General features: G+C 33.3%; 4 protein-coding genes across 7 annotated transcripts; 3 read left to right on the forward strand and 1 right to left on the reverse strand.

Annotated features, from left to right (window-relative positions):
• The first annotated feature begins 1,868 nt into the window (after window positions 1-1,868).
• LOC120346068 (uncharacterized) lies at window positions 1,869-4,512 on the forward strand. Its single transcript, XM_039415709.2, has 3 exons — window positions 1,869-2,003; window positions 3,626-3,751; window positions 3,990-4,512. The coding sequence occupies exons 1-3, from the start codon at window positions 1,916-1,918 to the stop codon at window positions 4,136-4,138; spliced, it is 363 nt and encodes a 120-aa protein (XP_039271643.2). The 5' UTR covers window positions 1,869-1,915; the 3' UTR covers window positions 4,139-4,512.
• An 87-nt stretch (window positions 4,513-4,599) lies between these two features.
• On the reverse strand, window positions 4,600-8,364 carry LOC120346066 (uncharacterized). 3 transcript variants are annotated; one of them, XM_039415708.2, is made up of 6 exons: window positions 7,541-8,358; window positions 7,163-7,230; window positions 6,801-6,884; window positions 5,241-5,348; window positions 5,075-5,187; window positions 4,600-4,719 (listed from the first exon to the last, which is right to left on the reverse strand). In XM_039415708.2, exons 1-5 carry the CDS (start codon window positions 7,722-7,724, stop codon window positions 5,098-5,100), a joined length of 534 nt encoding a protein of 177 aa, XP_039271642.2. In that variant the 5' UTR covers window positions 7,725-8,358; the 3' UTR covers window positions 4,600-4,719; window positions 5,075-5,097. The 3 variants fall into 3 exon arrangements, with proteins under 3 accessions (XP_039271642.2, XP_039271640.2, XP_039271639.2); XM_039415706.2 differs by having other exon boundaries at window positions 5,075-5,165; window positions 7,541-8,355; XM_039415705.2 differs by lacking the exon at window positions 4,600-4,719 and having other exon boundaries at window positions 4,746-5,165; window positions 7,541-8,364.
• A 1,611-nt stretch (window positions 8,365-9,975) lies between these two features.
• LOC120345733 (eukaryotic translation initiation factor 3 subunit J-A-like) lies at window positions 9,976-15,844 on the forward strand. Of its 2 annotated transcripts, none has more exons than XM_039415276.2 (6): window positions 9,976-10,264; window positions 10,468-10,611; window positions 11,414-11,614; window positions 11,901-12,065; window positions 12,558-12,631; window positions 13,616-15,844. In XM_039415276.2, exons 1-6 carry the CDS (start codon window positions 10,252-10,254, stop codon window positions 13,730-13,732), a joined length of 714 nt encoding a protein of 237 aa, XP_039271210.2. In that variant the 5' UTR covers window positions 9,976-10,251; the 3' UTR covers window positions 13,733-15,844. The 2 variants fall into 2 exon arrangements, with proteins under 2 accessions (XP_039271210.2, XP_039271209.2); XM_039415275.2 differs by having other exon boundaries at window positions 9,994-10,264; window positions 11,408-11,614.
• A 133-nt stretch (window positions 15,845-15,977) lies between these two features.
• On the forward strand, window positions 15,978-22,707 carry LOC120345732 (cathepsin D-like). Its single transcript, XM_039415274.2, has 11 exons — window positions 15,978-16,367; window positions 16,829-16,967; window positions 17,827-17,947; window positions 18,338-18,456; window positions 18,900-19,099; window positions 20,147-20,243; window positions 20,850-20,918; window positions 21,182-21,217; window positions 21,471-21,569; window positions 21,757-21,855; window positions 22,028-22,707. The coding sequence occupies exons 1-11, from the start codon at window positions 16,309-16,311 to the stop codon at window positions 22,190-22,192; spliced, it is 1,203 nt and encodes a 400-aa protein (XP_039271208.2). The 5' UTR covers window positions 15,978-16,308; the 3' UTR covers window positions 22,193-22,707.
• Window positions 22,708-24,701: the final 1,994 nt, after the last annotated feature.

A 24,701-nucleotide genomic window follows, 5' to 3' on the forward strand; every position in this document is an offset into this window, starting at 1 on the left:
ACAAGTCTGCAAATTTCTGTGGGTCCCAGGATTTTTATTTAAGTGCGATGACGTCATCAAAATTGCGCACCTTATTGCGGGCACGCTTTCGCGTTTATCGTGATATTACCGTAGCTGTAATTTATCGTGACAGATTGCATACTCGTTTTGGCTTTCGTGAGCATAGCTGCCTTGTTAAATGATCAAGAGGTAGTCGAAATGTGCGTTCGGGCGACGTCGGATGACGTCAGACGACGGATTATGCATCCACTGCCCACAGAAAATAACAAAATGCTGAATGGTAGATGGACAATTTTATTATTTAACAATTTCTTGCAGAGCGACTTGAAAACAAAAATTCAAACTACAGTATATTGCTTCACCGTATTCAGTCAACGGCGTATTTCTCTCTAGCTCCGTTGTCTGGTTGTCTGACAGCATACAAAAAGCTAGTTTTACACTAAATACCTGCGTTCCCCATTTACTTGATTTTTATTTATCAACAGGTTGAAACAGGTTTTTTTGCGCACCAGCAGTGAAAAACTACAAATCTTCAGTTATGAAAATAATTTACAACTTATATTAATTCCGCAATGAAAGAGTGGGGTTGGTGCTGTACAGCCAAAAATATGTATATACAACCAAGTCCTATACATATTGAGACAACTAAATATATATGCATATACAGCCAATGACACGTGCATTACAGGATTTTACAGAAAACTTGCACCAGCACATGATATGAACGATCAGCTGTTTCGGGGCTTTGTGATATCAAACCTGTTGTACTCTTTACTACCAATGGCCAAACCAAGAGAATATAAATATTGTTGTTATCACCATCAGATTCCTATTGTTATGAGCATTCATATATTGTGAGTTGTTATGGCATCATAGACTGCAACCTCTTGTACACGAACAACTAAATTGGGTGGCTTTATATATAAGTTGCCTGTATATGTATATTTTTCATGTGTATGTTACCAACCTATTGATTGCGACCTCTTAATGTTGACCGGTATCTATTCTTACATGGGCATAAGTTTCATAAGATGATTTTTCATGAAATGTAGTTATTATTTTCTTTGCCAATTGGTTTTTAATTGAATCTGTGATATTTATTCAATCTTTTTGTCTTTCACACAAACCATATTTGAATAATATAAATATTGTTAAAATATTTTTATGCATGGTAGATTTGAATTATCACGGCTTAGGTTCAATGTGCTTTTAAGCAGCAAACCACCAGACATTCGTGCAATGATCACTCCCGACAAATACTATGGTGTATTACGAAGTATTGCTACGGGAAGTAAACCTTCTTGTTTTAGTTTCAGAGTACTTAGAATAAATATTGTTCATGATATGCGCAATATTGCGACACAGTAAACGAGAATTGTGTCGCGTTACAGGGGAAAGGTAATGGTCGAAAAAACGTTAAATTCAACGATGATTTCTATTTTCAGTAAATCTAGTGAGACTCTATTTTATTAGCACAAACACGTGTTGTTAGAAATATAAATAGGTCTAGATAATTATGTCGAATATTACGCGTTATTGTTAGAGTTTTTTTATTACATTAATACTTGTGGAACGCGGATAGTCTACATACACATGTAATGCTTGTGAAACAATCATACCTCTGGGAATAGTACAGCTTTACAATAGTCTGATGACCGTGCTGTATGTCATTTTCATTTCTACTTGCTCGTCATAGCAAAACTTTTTCTGTGTATTAAACCGGGATCACCGGAATAAACACCACGAATTCAGAGTTTGGAGGTAAGTAGCCAGAGAGCATCCCCATTTAATTTCACAATCCCGACTACATACTTCTATATAAATCGGTTTCCTTTGTGTTTCACTTAATAATTTACCTTAACTATCATAGACGATTATAGAATAATCTTGTAGTTTGATTTGTGCTATTGGCAAAATGAATTTTATAGTTTTTATTGTGGGATTTATAATGATTACGACGGACTATCATTCAGTTCATGGAACTGGGACAGCTGCAGCAAATGGTAAGTTATTCCTTAATCAAATTGTAGTGGTAATATTTAAAGATTGGCAAGACGTAAAATACTTGTGGAATGTTAAACTTTCAAAATACAAGCTAAATCTACGTCAAAGCTCTCAGATGATAAAATCAAAGTATGTGGGATAGTTTTATACACTATGATGTATTGAACTTTTTCCTAATTCCCTCAAAGCAAAATCAACTTAATATATTTATGGGTGAGCCAACCAACAGCCACGTATAAATTGCACAACGCTCATATATATATGTATACATGGTTAATGTATTGTGTATGAGATTTGTTGGTGTTCTCTTCATAGCTGCCTCAATGAATATTATGTATTTTGGTTTGAAAAACAATTAATCATTTTTAGTTATCAATCAAAACTCATTAAATAACTTCACAACCCATAAGAACTATCAGGATATTGCTGATTTAGAAATTAATGCAATCAATAAATTCATATTCTAAATTAATTTTAATTTCCGTATAATGTATTATTCCGTATATTTGATATTGAATTGTAAATTCATTCAGACTATACGCTGAAGATGTAGTGACCTAGACATGATGTAATGTCGGTAATGTTATAGTTTTATATGATTAAGGTCATGCGAGGCCAATTAATCAGCAGACAACATTTCTCCTTGTCAAATCACGGATTGCTTATCTGGTGCCATAATACGTAAACGCCTTTTCTCTCACTTTCAATTAAACTTGTAATAATTGTGATTATTACGTGAGTCGATTGATCGCACTGAAAAACTATGTTTGACTGATCTTTGCTAGATATTTTGCCGTGTGTCATTGCCGAAAAAATTTACTATCATGAATAACTGTAATTAATATCATACGTTTAAAATCATCTTACGCTGAGGATAGGTAGAAAGTACTTTTACAAGAAACTTTGATATACTATAATCATAAATTTTGAGTAAAGTCAATATATCATAAATAGTGTATATATAAACTGAAATAAAATATCATTCGGGGGTACTCCTGAAGTATGCGCACCAAGATGTCGCATAACCTGAACCCTAACCTGGTACACATACTATGTTCCGGTTGTGCGCCATCTTGATGCACGCACATACTTCAGGAGGTCCCATTCGAGTCTATTGCAAAAATTGATATTTTTATGAAAATTTTTTAAATAAATGGCATGCTATATAATATATTCAAAAGATAGAACAAAAATACGTTACAACATTGAAACGCAATGTAAATTGCGTTGCCACATTAAACTAATAAACAATAAAAGCGGATAATACAGTTAATTAACTTAATGTATAGCATTTAGATACAAAAAAACGTCATTAGTGTCAGAAAATGAAAATCTTAGAAATTTTGGCAAATATGTATTCTGGGATTTATGACTTTCAATTTTCCAATTGTCGATGGAAAAATCTTTAATTATCTTTAATTTTAAGGATAAATTTTATACTTAGGCGTCCAGTTAAATATATTTCTGTTCAGATTGCAGATATTTATAATAACATAACACTGTCGACCATGGCCTCGGAGAGCTTGTGAATTAGGCAAAAATAAGGAAAATAAAAACTTCTGATATTCGTAGCGACTGTGCTATATTTTTCATATTATTTTAAATCAATGTTACTTGCTAGATGTGTCAAACGCTTGGACATCATGGTCACCATGCAGCGTAAGTTGTGGAACAGGAATTGTTTTTAGACGACGAGGAAGAGAATCTGATTCCAAAGGATGCAATATTGAAGAATGCCCGACGACAAGTAGGTGATCAATAGACAATAGTTAACTTAATGTACTATGTTATGCAATTTTTCATTAGAAAAATAATGAAATAAAATAATAAAACTAATTTTATCCCATCGGCACAAACTGCTCAATTTTTGTTAAAAATAAATCATTATTTAAATTATTCAAATTATTCATTATTACAGAATTAAAAGATTTCTTCACGGGTCAACATACATATAAATATTTATTTTATTTTTTGTTCTATTCCAGCTGATCTTCCGAAACAATCGACGCCACACGATTCTCAATTTTCTTCAACTACTTCAAATGGAGATGACGGGTTTACGTCGAAGCAACACTTCTACTCATCATCTTTTTACAAGATCATACTTTCGTTATTTTTGTATTTTGCTTATTAATCTTTAAAACCATATCGATTTGAAAAATTTTATTTAAGAAAATTCAACATTTTTATGTGAATACTGTATAATGTATCAAATCCTTTCATTACAACTATCGCATATTCAATTCTTGGGTATTAAACTATGCAAACAAAGTATAAAAAAGGTAGATGGGTATGTCCAACATTTTTGTTCTTTTAATATTTTTTTACAAAACGTTTTTAAAGCTCCGATAACAAGGAAATAAATACAACATTTGAACAAATCCCTCAATTAGTAAGAAAATTATTTTCCCAAAACAAAATTCAGTCTTTTGATAAATAAAAGTTCAATTATGTGGAAATGAATCCCATGTAAAGTGAATATATTTCTTTTCTTTTTATAAATGATAGTTACTGCATAAAAAGTTACTGCAATCGTGACTGTTATGTAATGATTTTCATCTGTTTATTCCAGCAAATCTAAATCAATGTTATGTTCCACAGTCCCTACTGTCTTTACATATTTCATTATTTCAATATATTCGTACTTGGCTCCTATTTGTGTTTGATATTTGTTCCGAGTTTAGTCGAATTCACCATCTGTTGATAAATCATATTCTAAAATAAATATAAATAGTGTTATATATATTATTAAAAACCTTACGTCATTTATTCGTATTAAGTCATATATACAACGTGATAGCATTCCATTATCTCATATCGCAATCCTGATTGACCCTACAAAATAGCAATTTTTAGGTAATTAATTCGTATCAAATCATATACAACACGATAGCATTCTATTGTGTTATAATATCGCAACCCTGATTGACCCTTCAACATAGCAGTTTTGTATGTTTGTGGGCTATACTACAAAAAACTACCAATAAAATTAGTTTTTCAAGATCTGCGAGCCGGGCTTCGGATTGAACACATATCACATGAACTGGAATCATCGCAGATATATATTTACCTTCATTAGTATTGAAATTCAAGTCATCTTCTATTTCGCTTAAGTCGTCGTCTCCCCAAACTTCTGTCTCCTTTTCCATCATTTTTTTCTTCTGAAAAATAATTTATTTTGACCTAATTTACACAATGTAATTTCTTTATTCTGAGAATCACTTATCAAGTCTTACCCGTTCTTGTACTTTGTGAGCACGGTCTTCTCTTCGTTTTTGCCGAGCTACTATGGAATGACGTTCCTGCTCACGAAGTTTTTCAGCTTGAACTTGCTTCAATACAAGCTGAGAAATATACTACTGCCTTATTATAAACTTTCTTACTGTATGACATTTGGTATTCTTATTATGATCATGCGACTAAACAATTTTGCAATAGCATGATTATATCACATATCGTCACGCTAATAACCGAATTGCGTAAGTCATTTTTAGCAGTTTCGAGAAAAACGTAAAAAACTTCCTAATGATATTGTTATGCCATTTAGAGTCAATCATTTGCCATGGTTCAATTTTTTGATCGTAGCCGGATTTAAGTTAATTTGTATGACGCAGTTAAGTGACGTCATAATGGCGCACTGTGACTTAGGCAGAAATGTGTCTATGACTTGGGGACATACGCAATTTTGCAACTTTACTATATGCACCAGTTCTGAAAACTAAACATTCCAGAAACGAATGTAATTCTCAGTATCTACAATGTCTAATCCCCAAAATAGCTAATCTGTTTTAATTACATTATTTTTCATGTTTAAAAATATATATTTCATCAATATAACACGTTCTGCAAACCCACCGAAATAAGACTAAGATTAAATATAAAGAATAAAACAGTAATGCACCCAATATAAAAGCCAACCAAGGTGAATTGGACTCGGACAGTGAATATCACAAGTGCACGTCTTCCTATACTGTAGTATAAATTCAAATTAATACGCGCTAAGCTAGAATCCGAGATGCAAAAACTCGAAAATACTTCGGCGAGGTTATTTTGCCTTTGTGACGTCACAATAGTCCTGCTGGAACACTGATAATTCATTATGACGAAACAATTGCACAAACGTGCATGTCATACTAAATCTCCATTTTTAGGGGTTTCGGAATTCTTAAAATAAAATCTGAGTTAACAGACAGGTGCGCAGCATTACATAAATACCTATTTTATGAAAAACTCAAAATCATCAAAAATGACTTACGCAATTCGGTTATTAGCGTGACGATATTATACTATATAAATATTTCAATTCGTAACTGTGTCAAATTTCAATTTGGCTAAAACAGGCTTGTCGCCACTTTGTTATCACTCTATGTGCTGAGAAAACGGTATTTACGAATCCCCTCGGGTTTAATATGTTATTCTTGATGGACAAGTCAAATATTTCCTCTTTCTCTAGTGCAGAACAAAAAACAAAATCATTCATTCTAAGTAATAAAAATAATAGGGCACTAATGAGAATATTTCTGAATGCTAAGTGAATGCGAAATACGAGAAGGCTTAAAGTAAATATGTCGTGCTGCATGAAATATATAATCTACGATAAAAAGTTTTCAAATTGAATGGCAAAAAAATATTTTGTGAAAAGTAATCAAAAAAATACTTTCATTCGAGATTCCATTTCAGATAGAAATCGTTCTGATTGGTATAGGTCATAGGATAAGCAAACAAGAACAGTAGGTATTAGTTATATTACGTTTAAATATCATCCTTTTATAATTAAAAATGACGCGGCCACAAACCTGCCTAATCTGTTCATTCCTGTTTAAATTTGAGCCAAAAGGCTCTAGCGTTGATTTTGTATTTTTTGATACTTCCAGTCGTGACTAAAATATAACAAATATTGAGTTATTTCGACAATATGGAAAAGAACATTTTTCCCATATCTCAAGTTCACAACATTATCCCAAACCGATACTGTGAATACCTTACTTTGATGATATTCAGTGCTTTTGTGTATTATACGAATCCAACTCAAACGCGCTAATTCCATAAAAATATATAAAAAAATTGATATTATTGATTTCCTGATCGGATTTCCAGTTGTTGATTACAATTTATTATCTCTTACTATTAGTATTAAGCTGACAATTGTTATGTTTACCGTTAAACGCTTCGGTGGATGACTTCTTATAATACTTTTTGACGATGTTGGTATATTGAACGATATGCCTGAAATTAGAAGAATGTGTATTATAGGGGTAAAAGATCATTCACGCTATTTTTCACGCAGCGAAGATTGAATTCTTTATCACTACTCCGCGTTAAAAATGAAATTTTGGTATAAATTGAGACATATATATATATTAATACTTGTAGTACCAGCGACAAAATTGCAAGTTATATTAAATTCAGTTGATATAAATTTCGAATAAAAATGTGTAGCAGTCAATGGCGTGTTATTTAAATATACTGCTGATAATGAAATATATTTGAGTTATGTTATTTTTTAGAGCATAGATCTGTGAATAACAAAACTTACCCTTCTTTGGTATGATATGATTTGCGATTTGTTCCTCGTCTGCAGACTTCACTATTTCTTCCGTTTCTAAACTGATACCACTATCACCTGAAATTCGTTTTTGCCTGCTACCCTGTGATACATGATTTCCCACACGATTCGATGAGTTTGCCGGTTCCACTGATTTGCTGGAGAAGCAACCCATTTTACTCACATATTTTTTTTCAAATTGTCATCCGAAGTTCTGTAGTATCACTGTACAACACCAGTTTCACTAGCTACTGGTTCTTTGGAATTTGCTTGGATTACATTGTATAAAGCTTGTTGTTCTTTGTGACACTTCGTGAATGAGATTACGTGTCAGCGCCGACTATTGTTTCCATACTGTCATACTGATAAACTTGTAAAGGTATCTTCACCTCTTGTGTGTATATAGAAAACTAATATTGCCTACTATATTAAACTATACGTAACTATCGCATCACGAATAACGTAACAACCCCAGCTGATTGCGCCTTGGCGTATAGAGGGCTTCTAGCGCCTACCTGTTATAAACCGCCCTTCTCTCTATAGCTTGCATGGCAGAAATCGGGTTCGAGTATCATATAATTGAGGTTCGATAGTTGACTGTCGACCTTGCAGCTTCATTAGATTTCCATATCTTTTAATTTACGATTTAATTTGCGCGCAATTTGTTGTAAGTCATTCATCTGTCTGAAATTGCCCTCTATAGTCCGTTAAACATTTAGGCTAAAATATTAACTTCCTGATGATGTTTGCTCGGGCTCATCCTTGACTATGCATTCAATAATAGATGACATATAGGGTGAATCTTGCAGAAATTGTAGATGAGTACACAATCAATATGATACAACTTAATAAAAACTGACATATGTCCATATTGACATTCTGTGTCCAATATTGAGGTAGAGGTCAAAAAGTTACTGAAATGTTTATTCTTTTACCTCACACAGTCATTAATATTAATTCCAGTGGATTATCAATTTGTTTGGCTGATAAACAATATAATTTACTGATGACACAATTCATTTCCGGGATTAATTAAAATTAGTAAATTAGGCTACATACGATAAAAAAAATCGGAGTAAGCACTTTGTTTTGTCACTTCATGCATTGCATAAACATGATTACATCAAAACTGTTATCATTAAGCCGGGCACTCAACTTATTTCTAAAAGATCCAATTGCTGAGTTAGCACGATCAGCCACCAATAATGTAGGTTAAATAGTTTTAAGTAAATCATTCTCAACTTTCCTTGGTCTGTTTGTTGATTTCGCAGAGAATTGGGATTGCGAAAACCCACAAACGAGAAAATCACAGGTTATCTTTGTCGATAGCATGTTTAATTGTCCACCATGGGGTTAGTATTTCGGAACTGAATTGGAGAATTTGGGATCTTGATTTTACGATAGAGTTATGTGCAACATGAAAAGTGGGAAAAGCGGAAAACTCCTCTGCATACAAGGTAGACAGAGAAGATTCACAACAGATGAGCTTCCGAGTTTGTTAAGAGTGCATCAAAATTACAAAATGCCATCTGCGAACCATGATTTTGACACAATATTTCGTTTGGGGCTTCTTATTTCATGTTGCTCTCAAAATAACGATACAGAAAAGTGACTTTTCTATTGGTTTGTTGTTAAAAGGTAAGCATGCAATTTTAAATTCTGTCACATAGTTCTTGTTTCAAGGAGTTGCTATCATTCAAGAATAGATAATTACCCGCAGAATCTTAACTCCGACAATGCTCGAAACTAAACAGACCAAAGTTGTGAGGAGTGGGTGGAAAAATATAATCAGATAAAATGTTTGATAAAAGTAAAGTTCTTTAATGAAATTCCGGTATTAGATGGAAATCTATGAGAAAAGGTTTAAATCCAAGGAATTTGGGATCGGGCTAACCCAATTTAGAACGTCAAGATCAGTAGCTTTTCAGCAACAGGAGATGAGGATTCAGCGAGAAGATTGCTATGTAAATCCTATCCCATCAAACATGGCGAATGATCAAATACTAGTCGCCATAAGGCGCGAGAGAGAAGAAATGGAAATCCGCCCAAGATTTCTCATGTATCTTGCCAGAATTGGAGCCAGCAGTTTACCTTATATCTTGGATTAATTTTAGAATTGTTTTAAAATTTTCGCTTTCCTTATTATATAAATTATTTTGGCATTTTTCATTTATTTAAGAGATAAAATGGTCGACAAATTTAGTATTTAAATTAGTATTTTGTAGAAATAGAGGATCGTTCTAACCAACAGATCTGTCAACCATGAATTACGGTACCAGCTTGCTTGAACATGTGTTGTGTGGATCGGTGTCTGTGAAGAAGGTTTTGGAGGGGTTTGGATTATATCATTGTATCAATGCTCTGTTTCTATTCCTTACTACTGTACTGTACATCATTTATTATTTGTGAATATTGCAACATAGGGTCAGTAGAGTACTTTACAATCACTGAATCAACTTTATTTTTTCTGAAGTCAGCAACTAGATCATTGCATTATTCCAGGTTGTGTTTTATTTAGTCAGTATATTTAGACATTCTGACATTCACACATTGCTTCACTGATCTGACTCTACATCGGGTTTTAGTTTTTATTCCCCGACTCTGTGACTGGAAGTTTTATCACTGAGAACACTTTCTGACTTTGTACAAATCCTGTTGAACGAAGAAAGATATTGCCAATTCTGCAATTAGAATAAAGAATCATGGCTGATTGGGGTTAGATATTGTTCATGCTAATGTTTCTTTTTATTATTGCCTTACAGTATTACCGCACTGACATGTAAAATTGACTTTAATTATTTAAATAATTTCCTAATCAAACAACTACCGTTAAGATATGGTTAAATCATACAAAATTTTTTTTTCTATTTCATCACTTGTTACATGTATGTGAACAAGGATATTTTTTACAATAACAGAAGATGAAGATTTTGAACCTCCAACTATTGACAAACCCGTTGCGCCAGCTACTGATCTGTGGGAGGGAGAAGATGAAGAGGATGACATCAAAGATAACTGGGATGATGAAGAGGAAGAGAAAAAGCCAGAAACACCGAATCAAGGTTTAATATAGCTAGGCTTTCAACTTACAAGACCAAGGCTAATGTTGAAATTTCAAAAATATTTTATTTAAAAATATTACAAAGAAATAAGTACTGTTTTTTAAGCTGGTAATCTAATTATAGTTTGAAACAATGTTCAAAAGTAGTTAAATAAAAAGTTACAGGATATTCAAAATTAAAAATATAGGTTTTTCTCAATTTCTCAAACAGGTTTCCCCCTTTTAGGTTAGAACCCTCGATATTGTAATTGTTTTGCCATTGAGTTCTTTAATATAAAAGCCTTGTTGATTTATTAATTTTTCAGATTTTGGTTGACTTTGTTTTAAATATCATCATATTGACTAGCGGAAGTTTTATAATATGACCAACAAACATGCAAAGCAAACTCATTGAATATACAAAGACTCTCTTCGTTGAAGGCACAGTTTATAGAATCCATATCTGAAAATATTATTTTAGAATGATTCAATTAGTTTTTGCTGTTTCTACTACCAATCAACCAAGACTTTGTTTTGTTTCATTCTTGAATTCTTCCATTTGAAAATATCTATTTACACATTCAATAATTCAAAAAAATTATTATCTGAAAAAAAAAAAATATATATTTTGTTTGAGTGATTGAACAATTTTTTCTGTCCAAGTGATTTCAACTGATATCCTCAAAATTTGGATTTGCTTTCCAGTTTATAGGTTTGATACAAATTATTATTATTGGTGAAATAATTCACTTCATATTTGACTGAAAATTTATATTGAATTCCTGGCCTTGCATGATTTTTTTTTGTTTCTTCATCAGCTGCAGCTGCAGGAGAACCAAAGAAAAGTACAAAAAAGGCACTGTCTAAGAAACTAAAGGAAAAAGAAGAACAAGCAGCTAGAGCAGCAGAGGCAAAAAGGCTGGCAGCACTTGCAGAGAAAACGCCAGAAGAAATTATGGCTGACAAGTTGATGGCTCAAAAGTTATCTGAAGAATCTGATTTTGAAGTTGCTAAAGATACATTCGGTTGGTTTTTTGATTGATATTTGTTAAACATATGTAGAATAAAGCAAAATAACTGATTTTTTGTCATGAATTTCTTCAAATAAGTAGCTTTTATATCGAACACTGTCTTACAAAGAAAACTCTAGGAATAGTAATTTGTGATGGCAATTTCATATCGAAGTCAGTTTTATGGTTATGGTTAATTATGGTTACAATTTGCTTTATTTTTAGGGGAAATCTTTTAGGATGTAAATGGTGATAATGCAGCAACATAAGCGAATGAAGTGTAAAAAAATTTTTTTTTCAGGTGTAACGTCTGCTGATTTGATCACAATAGACAATTGTGATCCAAGAACTAAAGAAGATTTCATAAATTTCGAAAAGTTAATTTCAGAAAAATTCTCAAAATATGAATCGTCTCCGCATTATCAATCCTTCCTTGAAACCTTATTTCGGAATTCTTGCTTAAGTCGTGAGTTGTTTTATTACAGTATTTTTAGTCTCATCTATATAATTAATATTTTTTCCCAAAGTTACTGGCAATCCGTCACATAAACCATCGTATTTAAATGAGACTGGGTAGATGTTTATTAAGGAGCAAACCTTCGGGGGTTCTTCCAAAAATCTGTAACTAGCCTATATTAAAAAGGGTCATCTGTAAATGGACTTTCTATTCGAAATGTCTGTGAAATTTAGTCGAGCAGATTTGGAAATTGGAAACACTTTGGGAATTTTTCCATATGGATCCTTTTAGATTAATCAGTAATTTGATGAATAATAACTAACATGATAATTACTTTAGGGAAACAATAATGGAGACAGCTAGTATGTCCTGACATATTTTTGTTGTCTGACTGATTTTCCTGATCTAAATTGCAATATTTCTAGATAGGACTTGTTACAAATAAAGCATCCAGAGCTGCTTAATATTCAATGCATTTCTCATTCATCTGCTTTTCCTTAGTTGATGCCGAATCTTTGAAGAAACTCATAAGTTCTTTGAATGTTTTACAAAGTGAAAAAGCAAAACAAGAAAGGGTATGTTTTAGATTTTTGACGACTTACAGATTAATTGAAAATATATGTACACACACAAAAATTTGTACCTTAATTATGAAAATCATTTTGTATGGTGTTCAGAAATCCTTTCATTCATGGTTTGAGACTGCGTCTTCACCAAGGGATTCTTGCCATCATGATAGCAAGCATATTCTCAATGCTAAGCTGAATATGCCACAGTGCAGCCAATTCCCTCACTGTGATCAAATCTGTTATTTCCATTATTACTTATCGATTTTAATTGGTAAGAATGTTGATAGGTATCTGTCTGTCTGTTTGTTTGTCTATTAGATGCACGCGATATCTCAGGAAAGCGAGATTGAATCTGCCCCAGTTTTGCATGTGCATTCATCATATGTCGTACCAGAAGCCTATTGATTTTGGATGAATTATGTAGTATAATTAGCGAGTTATTAATTAATTAGTGTTGGGACACAAGGTGTCACTATGGAGTAAGAGCGCTGTTTTGGGGGATCACCTAACTTTTAATCGATAAGTCTTCAATCTCTGACCGATATTCTCGTTTTAATATTGCTGCTTATTTACATAAAACCACTTGAGATGTTTGAAGTTTTGCTTTAGGATACCTACATTTTTTGTTCAAATTGCTTTTGAGAATTACAGGAAAGCAGAATGGTTATTTTTTTTCAATGTCTTGTTCTGAATATGGTTTCTTGATCAGGTACTTCCTAAGTATGTGAACCAAAATGGCGGACACCGAAACGTAGTATGGGTACCAGGTTAGGGTTAGGCCCTTGATCATCTGTCTATTTTTACTGTGCCTGTCCTCCCTGTATAGGTATCATGCCTTTTCATTCTTGCAGCATATTTGTGTTCTCAGATACCTAAAATATATATATAGTAATATCATAATATAGGATTGGTTTTTCAGAAAAAATCTTCTAACCACAAATTATAGATGACATTGAAATCATAACAAAACATTTTTTGTTTATATTGTAGCAAAAGAAGGGTGGCAAAAAGACAAATAAGGCCAAACTCACTGGTGGAACAAAAGGAGGTGGGAAGGATGAATTTATTGACTATTCAGCATATGATGAAATGGAAGATTTTATGTGACAAAGTTTTAAAACGCAGGAAAAGTTGATACAGCTTGTGGTGTTACAGGAAAAGAAACTTTATTATATGTATTTATTAGGCTACACCTGGAATCAGATTAGATTTCACCATCACAAAATGTTATTGGTGTCATATTTGGCCATATGAATTATCCCATCTTCGCATTATCATAAAAGATTCCTACCCATGGTCCCTTCAAATAAACTATTAATGGAATTTCTTGTAAAATTTGAAACCATCATAAGCATCATTTTGAAATCTTGAAATAAAAATTAAAAACTGCTTCTCACGCCCAATTACTTCACACAAGAATTCACTATCTTAGACCCTCGCATTTTTATTAATAATGGCATTCATGTTTTTGTTGTGGTTGAATTTGAGCAAAGTAGAGTGGCCAATTGTATACTTACTAAAAATCGTATTTTGACTCAACCTAATTATACTATTAGTAGGCAAAACGTGTATAAAATATTTTGTGATTAAAACAATTGTAGGCAATGTTATATTTACTTATAGTGAAATTTGTATAATATCTGCAGTTGTTGCTCTACTTTTATGTTGCAGTTTCTGTTGAAATTGAATCATGATTGTGCCATAATAGCTGCCTTCATGGTACTTGATTAATAACAGAAATTGTTTCTTGGTCCTATGCAGCGGCAGCAAGCTGCCTGCAATTACTTTGGTTTCAATTTTAATCTGGTGTGCAGGTTGAGCATGAATAATATACAGAATATATTGAGCAAAGAATAGCGTGCTTCACAGGAGAAATTTGATAAGAAAAAAAGTATTTTAGGTTTTCGTTTAGATTCAATTCCTTATGTTCATTGAAGGATATGATATCTTATACAGTTTACTTCATATACATAAGTATTGATATCCCATTGCCAAACACATGAAAAATATCATATTTTTTGGTTCAATTCATCTCTTTTATGCTTTATTTTGTTGCATGGAACACATTGGTTTATTAGTTGAAACTTTCTAAAAACAGCAATTGTTGGCACTTATTTTGAAAATGAAAAAAATCATGGTATTCTTGCAGGTGAGAAGTCGGATATAACCAGAAAAGAAAACTTGTTTTATGTAGTTATCGAGACATTTAAAACTGCATTTCATATTTGGACATCCCATGAACATATTCGTAGGCGTGTTAAATTTTTTATCATGAAAAATATTGTTCTTTATACTTCCAATCTAAATTATGACTATTATTGGTGTGAATTTCACTTTAATATTAAGCTATTTCGGTATTTTAAATATCTCTATTAGACATATCACATAGTGTTATTCCCCAACGTGTTGCTCGTAATATTCATTGGTGAAAAATTTTTTCACTGGCTGGTATGTTCCATTCATTCTTGGTACAACAGAGTAGTTTTTTTACTAGTAAATTGATTCGGGAATTTACAACCACTTATGTATGCACATAATGGTACTCAAAATCTATCCGAGATATTTTTGATCCGTGCATCTATCCTTATTCTATATTGTTATTAGCTGGATTTCGTACTATCATGAAGTAAAAATGAATTGCATATTGCAGTACACCCAAATTTGGTAATATCCGATGATTTTAGGATTCAAAATATTTTTCTTTGAAAAATTTATTGTCATAATCTCTCAGACTCTGATGATCAGACATAAAATACACTTCGTATCCTTTTTGGGCACTGTTAAAATTGAAAAAGGTTTTATTCGCATTACTAAATTCAAGTTCTATAAATATGTAATATCTTAAATCAAAATCTCTGTTGAACATGACCAAATTTTTATTATGTAATATATTCAAATATATCCTTTCAGAAAGTATTTGGAACAGATGACAATTTGGTTTAGCCATCCTTGGGTGCTGATATCTTGATCGATTATTTGTGCCATCTTATTCAAAAAATTTAAATTCTTCTGGGTTGTTTCTACCATTTAGCATTATTATCATTATTTTGAAGAATCTGTGCTGAGTAAGGTATTTTGGATTGTTACCTGTGATACTGGACTTGTATAATTTATCAAATTGTTATGTGTTATTGTCTTCAGTGTTCGGCGGTGGCAGTTTGGCATGCGTGTTCATATTCGTGGTTTTGGAAAGGATTCAAATACAAAATGGAAAAGGAGTTTTATCGTTATATTATTTCGTAATAAACCCTGAATTGAGTGTCAACAGTTGAAGATGATTAGATTAATAGGTCTAGTTATGTTACTGAATGAAGATATTGCTAGTAAGAATGAATACCAGGTGCTGTTGAATTCAGCGTAAAAAGGCTGCATTTTTTTCTGGTGATGGACGCCAGGAAAACCCTTGCTTTCGTCAACGCTTGAATTTTTTAAAGCGGTATTTTGTCCTCTATGACTGCAGGACGAGTTGCCTCGGCGCATATGTCATAAATAGATCGGGTCGCGTGAGTATGAACAGATGGCGTTGTTTATTTGCTCAATGACTCGACACATCCAATTTAGACTAACTGATAAACTTAGGCAACATATATTTACTGTATTTTTTCATAACTGGCTTGCAAATTTGCGAGTCCTGTAGCTGGTTTAGTTTACTTGGGGAGTCGAACATTATTACAGCTGCAAATATGAAGTTTTCTGTTCTTTTGCTTGTTTTTGTCGTCGCTTTTTGCGATGCCGGACAAGTGTGAGTATGCTTTTGAAATTCTGTACTGGGCACATAATACTAAATTTGTTATAGTTAATATTATAATTTTTTTTATTCTTATTCTTCTTTTTCGTAAGTGCAAACTTATCGTGTAAAGAAGGTTTAGCTCTTAAATTGACGAGTCGCATTAAACGACTTTTTCGTAAATCATATATAAGTTGCTACGCTGCGTATAGATTTCATTGGAAGTTTAGAGTTTTGTAGAAACTCCTTTGATCTGAATATATTTCTAGTTTCCCATGCTCATTTAAACCGTATATAAAACACGATATAATGAACACGTAAACAATTGTTGAAATGTTCTATTCATAATTTGATCAAATAAATGATATATATTTAAAACAAAAATTCCATCCAGCATGACATTGAATTACACGAGTGTGATTTACTCGCATAAGATACCCAAACTTTTATTCTCTGTTCATTTTTGGCATTTTCAGTGTGAAACTGGGGAAAATGAGAAGACTGAGCGACAAACTTAGAGAGGAAGGTTTTGTCTACACGGGTTCTCTCAACAACAAATACACGATCGGAGGAACAAAAGACACGGCGACATTACCAATGACGAATTACTTGAATGTAATATATGTGTACTTTCACGCAGTTTTTAATATGAGTATTGTAGTATTTTCCATATATAGGCCTACAGAGTAAATATTGTTATTTAGTTTTACCCTACACGTCGTTTAAACGTTAGCGACAAAGAATGGGAAAATATTACCGTATTATTTTTGGGTAGAGGATTCATTACTCACATGGCGAACCACAACCTTTCTTCTCGTTACCAGCCTATATCGAATATATATAGAAATAGCTGACCCAGTTGGGGACAAACTGCCGCCCGCCAAAGTAATTTGTGCGACCCGCTGATCTTGAAGAGACCCGTGAAACAACATACATAATTTTTGAACTCTATTCAAAATATTTAAACTATGGATTGTTAAAATAATATTGATGTTTTATTCACATCACCGGTTCAACATTGTCGGCCAACATTAAATTTGACAGTATCATAGCGATGAGAATAGTAGCTGTGACGTTCGTTAGGTTTCCTGCAAAGGCAGAGAACTTGTCCAAGACATTGTGACAGGTTGTTCCGATGCCTAAGCAAGCTTAATAGTAAAACTATAACTATGTGATATAGGCTTTTGAAATAATTAAGTACTTCTCTCAATTCATCTTTTTGCTTAATGGATTCTCGCAAAACAAACTTTGTCCGTCCCTGAGATAACCACTTATTCGCTTCAGATGCATTGACCAGTTGCACATTGCAAATGAGTTTTTTTGTGAAAATTAGTGGAAAAATTATAGAAATCATATGACCCAAGTCTATTTTTGTACGGATACAATATCTGTCACTGCTTTCAATATACAATACCCAAATACTATAAATTTTGTCTAAATGTTTTTAATTTACATTTCATGCATGCTTTATTAGGCTCAGTACTTTGGAAGGATTGATATTGGAAATCCACCGCAAAGTTTTGATGTTATATTTGACACTGGATCTTCCAATCTCTGGATACCATCGTTTCCATGTGGAAGCAATATTCCTTGCTGTAAGTAATCTAGCCATCTTGCATCGCTAGTTTATACTCTTGCGTATTCGACCACGATTACTTATTTAAAATACTAAAGATTGATATTATGGACTCCTGTTATCAATGGATTGCGAGAAACTTCAATTTTCGCATTACCCTCTATCTGTCTTAACTATCAATTTACTGCAGGGTATTCTCTTTAATAAAATTTTGATTCGACTCCATGGGTCTAAAACAACATAACAAAAAAATGAATATATATATATATATATATACGTGTTCTTGATAGGTGGAAAAGATTTTTTTCTGAGATATGCTCCATATTTCATACTTTTAAGGTGAATTTAATTTAAAATCTAGCTGTACCAAAACGGAATAATTTAACTTCGTCATATTATAATTAAACAGATATCCATGGAGGATACGACAGCGATGTGTCATCAACCTACGAGGAAGATGGCGATCATTTCGAAATTCGATACGGAACAGGATCGATGGAGGGATTCGAAAGCAGAGATGATGTTGCCGTAAGATAACTAACATGATTAATATATATAGAAGTTAATCACTTTAAAAGACAATCAACTTCAAGTCAAATCAATGACATTTCGACGAATCAATGTCACAAAATACGAATCGTATTGAATTAGTTCGTCGTTTGGCACTTTGCAGCGTGGCTCGATTTTCTGATTTGAGGCTTTGGACTTGTTAAGTTTCGTTTTATTGCGAAATCAGCAATTTTGATATCCTAACTAAATCTTACTTAGCTGACAATATTATAATTGTGATATATATAGTATACTCTTAAATAAAGCTGGGCAAAGTCATGGTAAAAATAGGAACGAAATATTTCTAGATGCCAAATATTAATATATAGACTTTAATTCTTGTGGCATAAACGTTTGTAAATATTATTTATTTATATATTACCAAACATAAACATGTTCTATTACTTTTGTTCGTTTTTCAGATTGCTGGACTTGTAGCAAAAAATCAGACTTTTGCGGAAGCTACTGTAGAGCCAGGTATCACATTTGTAGCCGCCCAGTTTGCAGGAATTTTGGGTTTGGGATACCCAACTATTTCTGTGAACGGTATTAAACCGGTTTTCAATACCATGATTGACGATGGCGTTGTAGACAAGCCACAATTTTCGTTTTATCTCAATCGGTAAGTGTACTTGAGACTAGTTTCGAGATAGTGTAATTTGGTGGTTCAAAGATGCGCTTATTTGCTATGAGCGAGTTTTTGAAAAAGTAGCGTGGCTTTACTCAAGCAAAACAGCAGTCGCCAAGTTTTCACGCTGCATGTGGTACTTCCCACATATACAATTCGGCCTACTATTGAGCAACACTTCGATATTGGTATAAAATAAACTAGCAAATAAAGGCAGTAACTTTTAGGTTTCTGTTGAAAAAACAAACGACTCAAGAAAATTTCCATGACCCAATTTTGGGTCGCGACCCATAGGTTGGAAAACGCTGGTGCAATAGATGGTAATGCTGTATTATATAAAAATAAATATCGCAAATAAAAAAAGGTTTATGCCCGAGGTTGTTTTTATCTGGTCTACCATAATTTAATTCTTCATCGATATAATAGACCAGCATCAGTAATGCTTAAAATCCAGACAAGAACAACTCTACAGTTTATCTTTCTTATTGCTAAACGTTTACACATTTAATATAGGGATGAAACGAAAAATATTCGGTGTCATTTTAACGTGTCATTTGCTAGAAACAAGGATCATGTATTACTATATTTTAAAATACCACAAATTTCCTGGTTATATCAGTTAATTTTATTGCATAAAATCTTTATGCTTCCATAAATATTTGTGATTGATTCTAAATGGTGTTTTCTCGTATATATTGCTGAAGTGTCCTTAAAGCAATCTAAACTACGGTATATGAATAATTTCTTTATGACGTATTTCTGCGTGTCACCTGATCTTACATCAATGCTCTATTATTCGTTTACCCGTAGCAACAAAGCTACTACAGTGGATGAAGATGAAGGCTTTGTTTCGAAGTGGCATGACTGAGATTCGGACTAGGGCTTCGCTTGTGTTCCGAGGATTCTGGTCGGGCGCAACTGAAATTATAACGCGCCCTGACATCTCGCTATATTCGCATTTTATTTTAAAAGCAATTATTCTATACTTATATATATATATATATAAAATATTGATTTAAATATCTGGATTTGCATTGATAGAAATCCAAATGATGCCTTAGGAGGGGAACTTTACCTTGGAGGGGTCGATGAGAGCCGTTATACCGGAGACTTTATATGGCACGACGTAACTAGACAGGTATTTTAAATAATATATCGACAAGGCGAATATTATACTTTTTTTGCTCAGATATGAGAATATTTGCTTACTTATAGTAAAAAAGTATTTAAGAGGCTCAGACAATTTTGAATAATGACTTCCAGTCGTAACCGAACTAGCGTCCATATCTTTAGATAATGTACACATTTGTAAAGAGTAATAAATATATATGCTGGATTTTTGATTGTTTGTGCGTATGTTTTACATTAGAGCAGAATAGGCCATCGTTCAAATTTTGGATGTCAATTAAATTTTAATAAGTATATATATATATTTAAATCAAAGCTAATATTTAAATAAAATCTGAAGCAAACAGAAATAAATCATTGACAATATCAATATTATGGCAGTATATCAGTATTGTTGTTAGACCCATCCAGGGACGTGTCAAACAAATTATGGATGCTGTTGTACACGATACTAAGTAAATTGAAGGTCAAGTAAGAGTGAAATGTTTGTATTGTTATAATTTAACTTATCAAACTAAGCAACAAACTCACCCCTATAACATGATGACCGGGGCTGATGTCCTTATAGCCAACCTTTAGACACTCCCTGGACCCATCACACTCATTTTCATTCCAGGCTTATTGGGAACTCCACATGGATTCAATGACTGTACACACCGGCCATAATTGTGCTCTCGGTTGCGAAGTGAGTGTGCTTTTTATTAATTAATTACACATTATTAAAAAATGAATAGAATAAACCTTGAATATCGTGTAACATAATAATAACAATTCATTGTCTAGGGCAGAACGAAATTATCAAATACATCAATCTTTATTCAACAGGTTTTTGCTACATAAATGATTTATTAAAATACAAGAATATTCGGTAACGAACAAATTACTATAGAAAGCAAAGGATTGACGATTGTTATAAATATTACGATGTAATGTGTACATTCTTTTTAGCTGGAAAGACCAACTGCATGCGTCGGTGGATGTCGGGTAAGATATAGGCCACGTTTTGATTCATAAAAAGTATACAATGTAATAGGCCGTGTGCTACAGCTGTTAATTTTTTTTTAATAATCCGAAATTTATTTATCCAGTCTTAATTAAGTGCGAATTTTTTTATGCGCTATTTTTTTTTACATTTCATTAAAAATGGCAGGATTGGTCGGCCAATGATCCAGTTGTGTTTTAAAATCTTACACGAAACATAAATTTTACTGATATTAACCAATTATATAATTTGCAGGCAATTGTTGATTCAGGCACGTCTTTGATCGCTGGTCCTGCAGCAGAAATCAGAGCAATCAATGAAGCTATCGGTGCTATACGATTCGTTCTAGGGGAGGCAAGTACATATACAATTCCCCATAACCAATTACAATAGTTATTTACATGATAAATAAGTAGATAACAAAGGGCGCGTCCCCGTAACAATGCAGAGCAAATTTAAAAATAGAAAACAAATTTGAAGTACTAAAAACCCCCTAGCATGGCCAGTAAATATGCTATTGTTAAACCTATTCATATTTCAGTGGTTAGTGATATGTAGCAGAATTCCAGACATGCCCGATGTGGATATAGTATTGAGTGGAATTATTTATACTTTGACCCCGGAAGACTACGTATTACAGGTAAAAATTTAAATACATACTATTTTTGTTATTTAGAATAATTTATATCGTTTTCTCATATATAGGACATATGAAATCAAATTGTCAAAAGTTCTAGGAATTAAAATTACAATAAATATAGTTTGTTTGATTTATTAATTTCAGATATTATGTAATATGTTATGATTTATAGATCACACAGGACGGCCAGACATCTTGCATTTCGTCATTCTACGAGTTTGATATTCCTCCACCAGCCGGGCCGCTCTGGATTCTGGGTGATTCCTTCATGGGAAAATACTACACCACCTTTGATTTCGCAACAAACAGAATTGGCATTGCTACGCTTGTTAAATAATGATGGATCATGAGAAATTGTTGTTGTTTAATAATTCGCATTTCCCGGTCAAAAATAATTTACATATTATATAATTGATTATAATTCAACTTCATTCAGACGAGATGAATAAAATTCAAATAATACACAAAATTTTTAGAAACGAGTTATGACGATTTGGGCGCGGATCTTCCAATTGTCTGCATATCTGAAAAGCAAAGTATAAAATCTGAAAGTATAAAATTTGAGTTGCTAAATAAAAAGAAAAGATGGTTTATCGTAAGACGCGATATCGTAAGACGAAATCGGATTCGCTGTTAGCAGTCGCGCTTTTGTTTTCATACCAAGGGGTCTTTTTCCATTTGTCGGAATTGTTCGAAAAACATCACTCAACTCCGCTGTCCAGAGAAATGGTTTTCTTCATTTAGCTCAGTTTGCGTGGCAATTTACTGTGGAGACGAATGTTCAGACAAATCAACATCAGCCCAAGGAGTTCCTTGAAATACCTTGGACTTATTGGTGACATTTGTGTTGAAAGGAAACGATATTGCGCATAGACATGCTCTTTTCAGAAGGAATTTTCAGAATTCTCTGCAGTTGTTTTTTCGCGATCCACACCACGAATGGCTTGGTCGGAATTTAAAAACGCGTATCGATTAAATTTTAGACTTCTATAAACAGCAACGTCCAAAGGTCGGCACACGTGTGTGGTAAGGGGAACTAATGCCAAAAAAAATACATTTTCTGAATCCTATTCGGCATAAACAGCGTCATGAGGGCCGTTCTTGCATAGTTAACTTAATATGGTTCTTGGCATCAACGCCATGTTCCGCGGCATTTACCGCGCATTGTATTGTAACATGCTCGCGAGAAGCTGTCTGTCCCAAATGCGTGTGGCGACGATGACGGATGGAAACAATAACTTTCTGGGCTTTTTTTTATTTAGATTGAGCATGAAAGTGATGGGGTAGGCAGAGTTTGCAGGGGTGGCGATAATAGGGGCCTTGACGTTAGTTCTTTGATAGCAATTCTGGAGCCTCAAAATTTTTATCAGGGTATAATAACGGAATTGAGTTCAATTTGATTAAGTAATGTTTTACCTCATAGGCCGCGAGCCGAGGCCATTTATCTTTCAGTTTCGTGGCGCACATAAGGTAACTACCCGAAAATGATTATAAAATGTTCCTTAGAAATTCAGTAACAAATAATGCCTTGTTCCCATTTCCAAAAGTTGCACGTTTTACGGGAAAAACACTTTTACTACAAAAAATATGTGCTATCATCTGTCCTATATTCTCTGCTCTTCCGGCAACATTGGCCAATGAACGCAGACTTATGCGTGACGTAACACATAACTTTCAATCAGCTGTTCGCGTGCGGATGAATCTCAGTTTTATTGCTCAGTCTTGTGTTAGGTTGGGTGCGGTAGCCTTTCCATCGTTTTTGGACACGTAGTGGACATAACTATTGTTTCAATATTATGTTGTTCTTGTTGGGCACGTAGTGGACATAACGATCGTTTCAATATTATGTTGGTCTTGTTGTTGTTGTTCTTTGACACTTTTTGGACATCTAGTGGAAATTCTAAAAAAAAACGCCTTTCTCTTTCATTACTGGACCGAATGCTTCGAAATTTTTACTGGTTGAAGATGAAATTTTTCTCCATAAGGCTATTACTTTTATTTATTTCAAATATTTTTGTTAGCTCTGTGAGATTTGTTTTTGTTTGCTATGACGTCACCGAACGTTCTACGGACGCATAGCCGACACTCCTCTTCTTTTTGATCACGTGCCATCGAACGTCGATGGTTCGTAACGAAGTCCTTACGGTACTTTGCTACGATTTTTTCCTTACGCTGATCGACGGTACGGTAAACCGTACTGTACTGCGAACAGACGTGTCCGTATATTTGGGCGTAGCTCTCTTGTTCTTGTTATTTGACACAGAATAACACACCTAGTGGAAATATTTAAAAAAAACGCTTTTCTCATCGAATACTGAACCAATTGCTTTGAAATTTTCAGTGGTTGAAGATAAAATTTTTCCCCAGAAAGCTATTATTTTTATTCATTTTAAAAAATTTTGTTAGCTCTGTGAGATTTGTTCTTGTTTGCTCTGACGTGATTAATCGTTCTGCGGACATCGGACGCCATTTTGTGTCCTACTGTACTGCTTCGCTTGGTGTGAATATATTTGTAGACTGTGATCTGACGGTACGGTAAACCGTACTGTACAGCGAACAGACGTGTCCATATATTTGGGCGTAGCTCTCTTGTTTTAGTTATTATTAATTGAGTTATGCTAAGACGGTGTTAAAAAGTATAAGTAAGGTGTTATACACTCGTATATTCTTACCATGGATAGCAATTTTAGTTGTTAAATAGGCTTTGTAGGGCAACTTCAAGGACTGAAGGAGGACTAGACCTAGAAAGATATAAAGTTACGGTACAAAGATATTTCCATGCTTGTATGGAAGGTTTAGAATTAATTTAATGACGATTCTTGAGTATTCAGCAGACCCTTTAATAT

The sequence above is a fragment of the Styela clava genome, chromosome 8 (genome assembly GCF_964204865.1).
Source record: "Styela clava chromosome 8, kaStyClav1.hap1.2, whole genome shotgun sequence".
NCBI lineage: Eukaryota > Metazoa > Chordata > Ascidiacea > Stolidobranchia > Styelidae > Styela > Styela clava.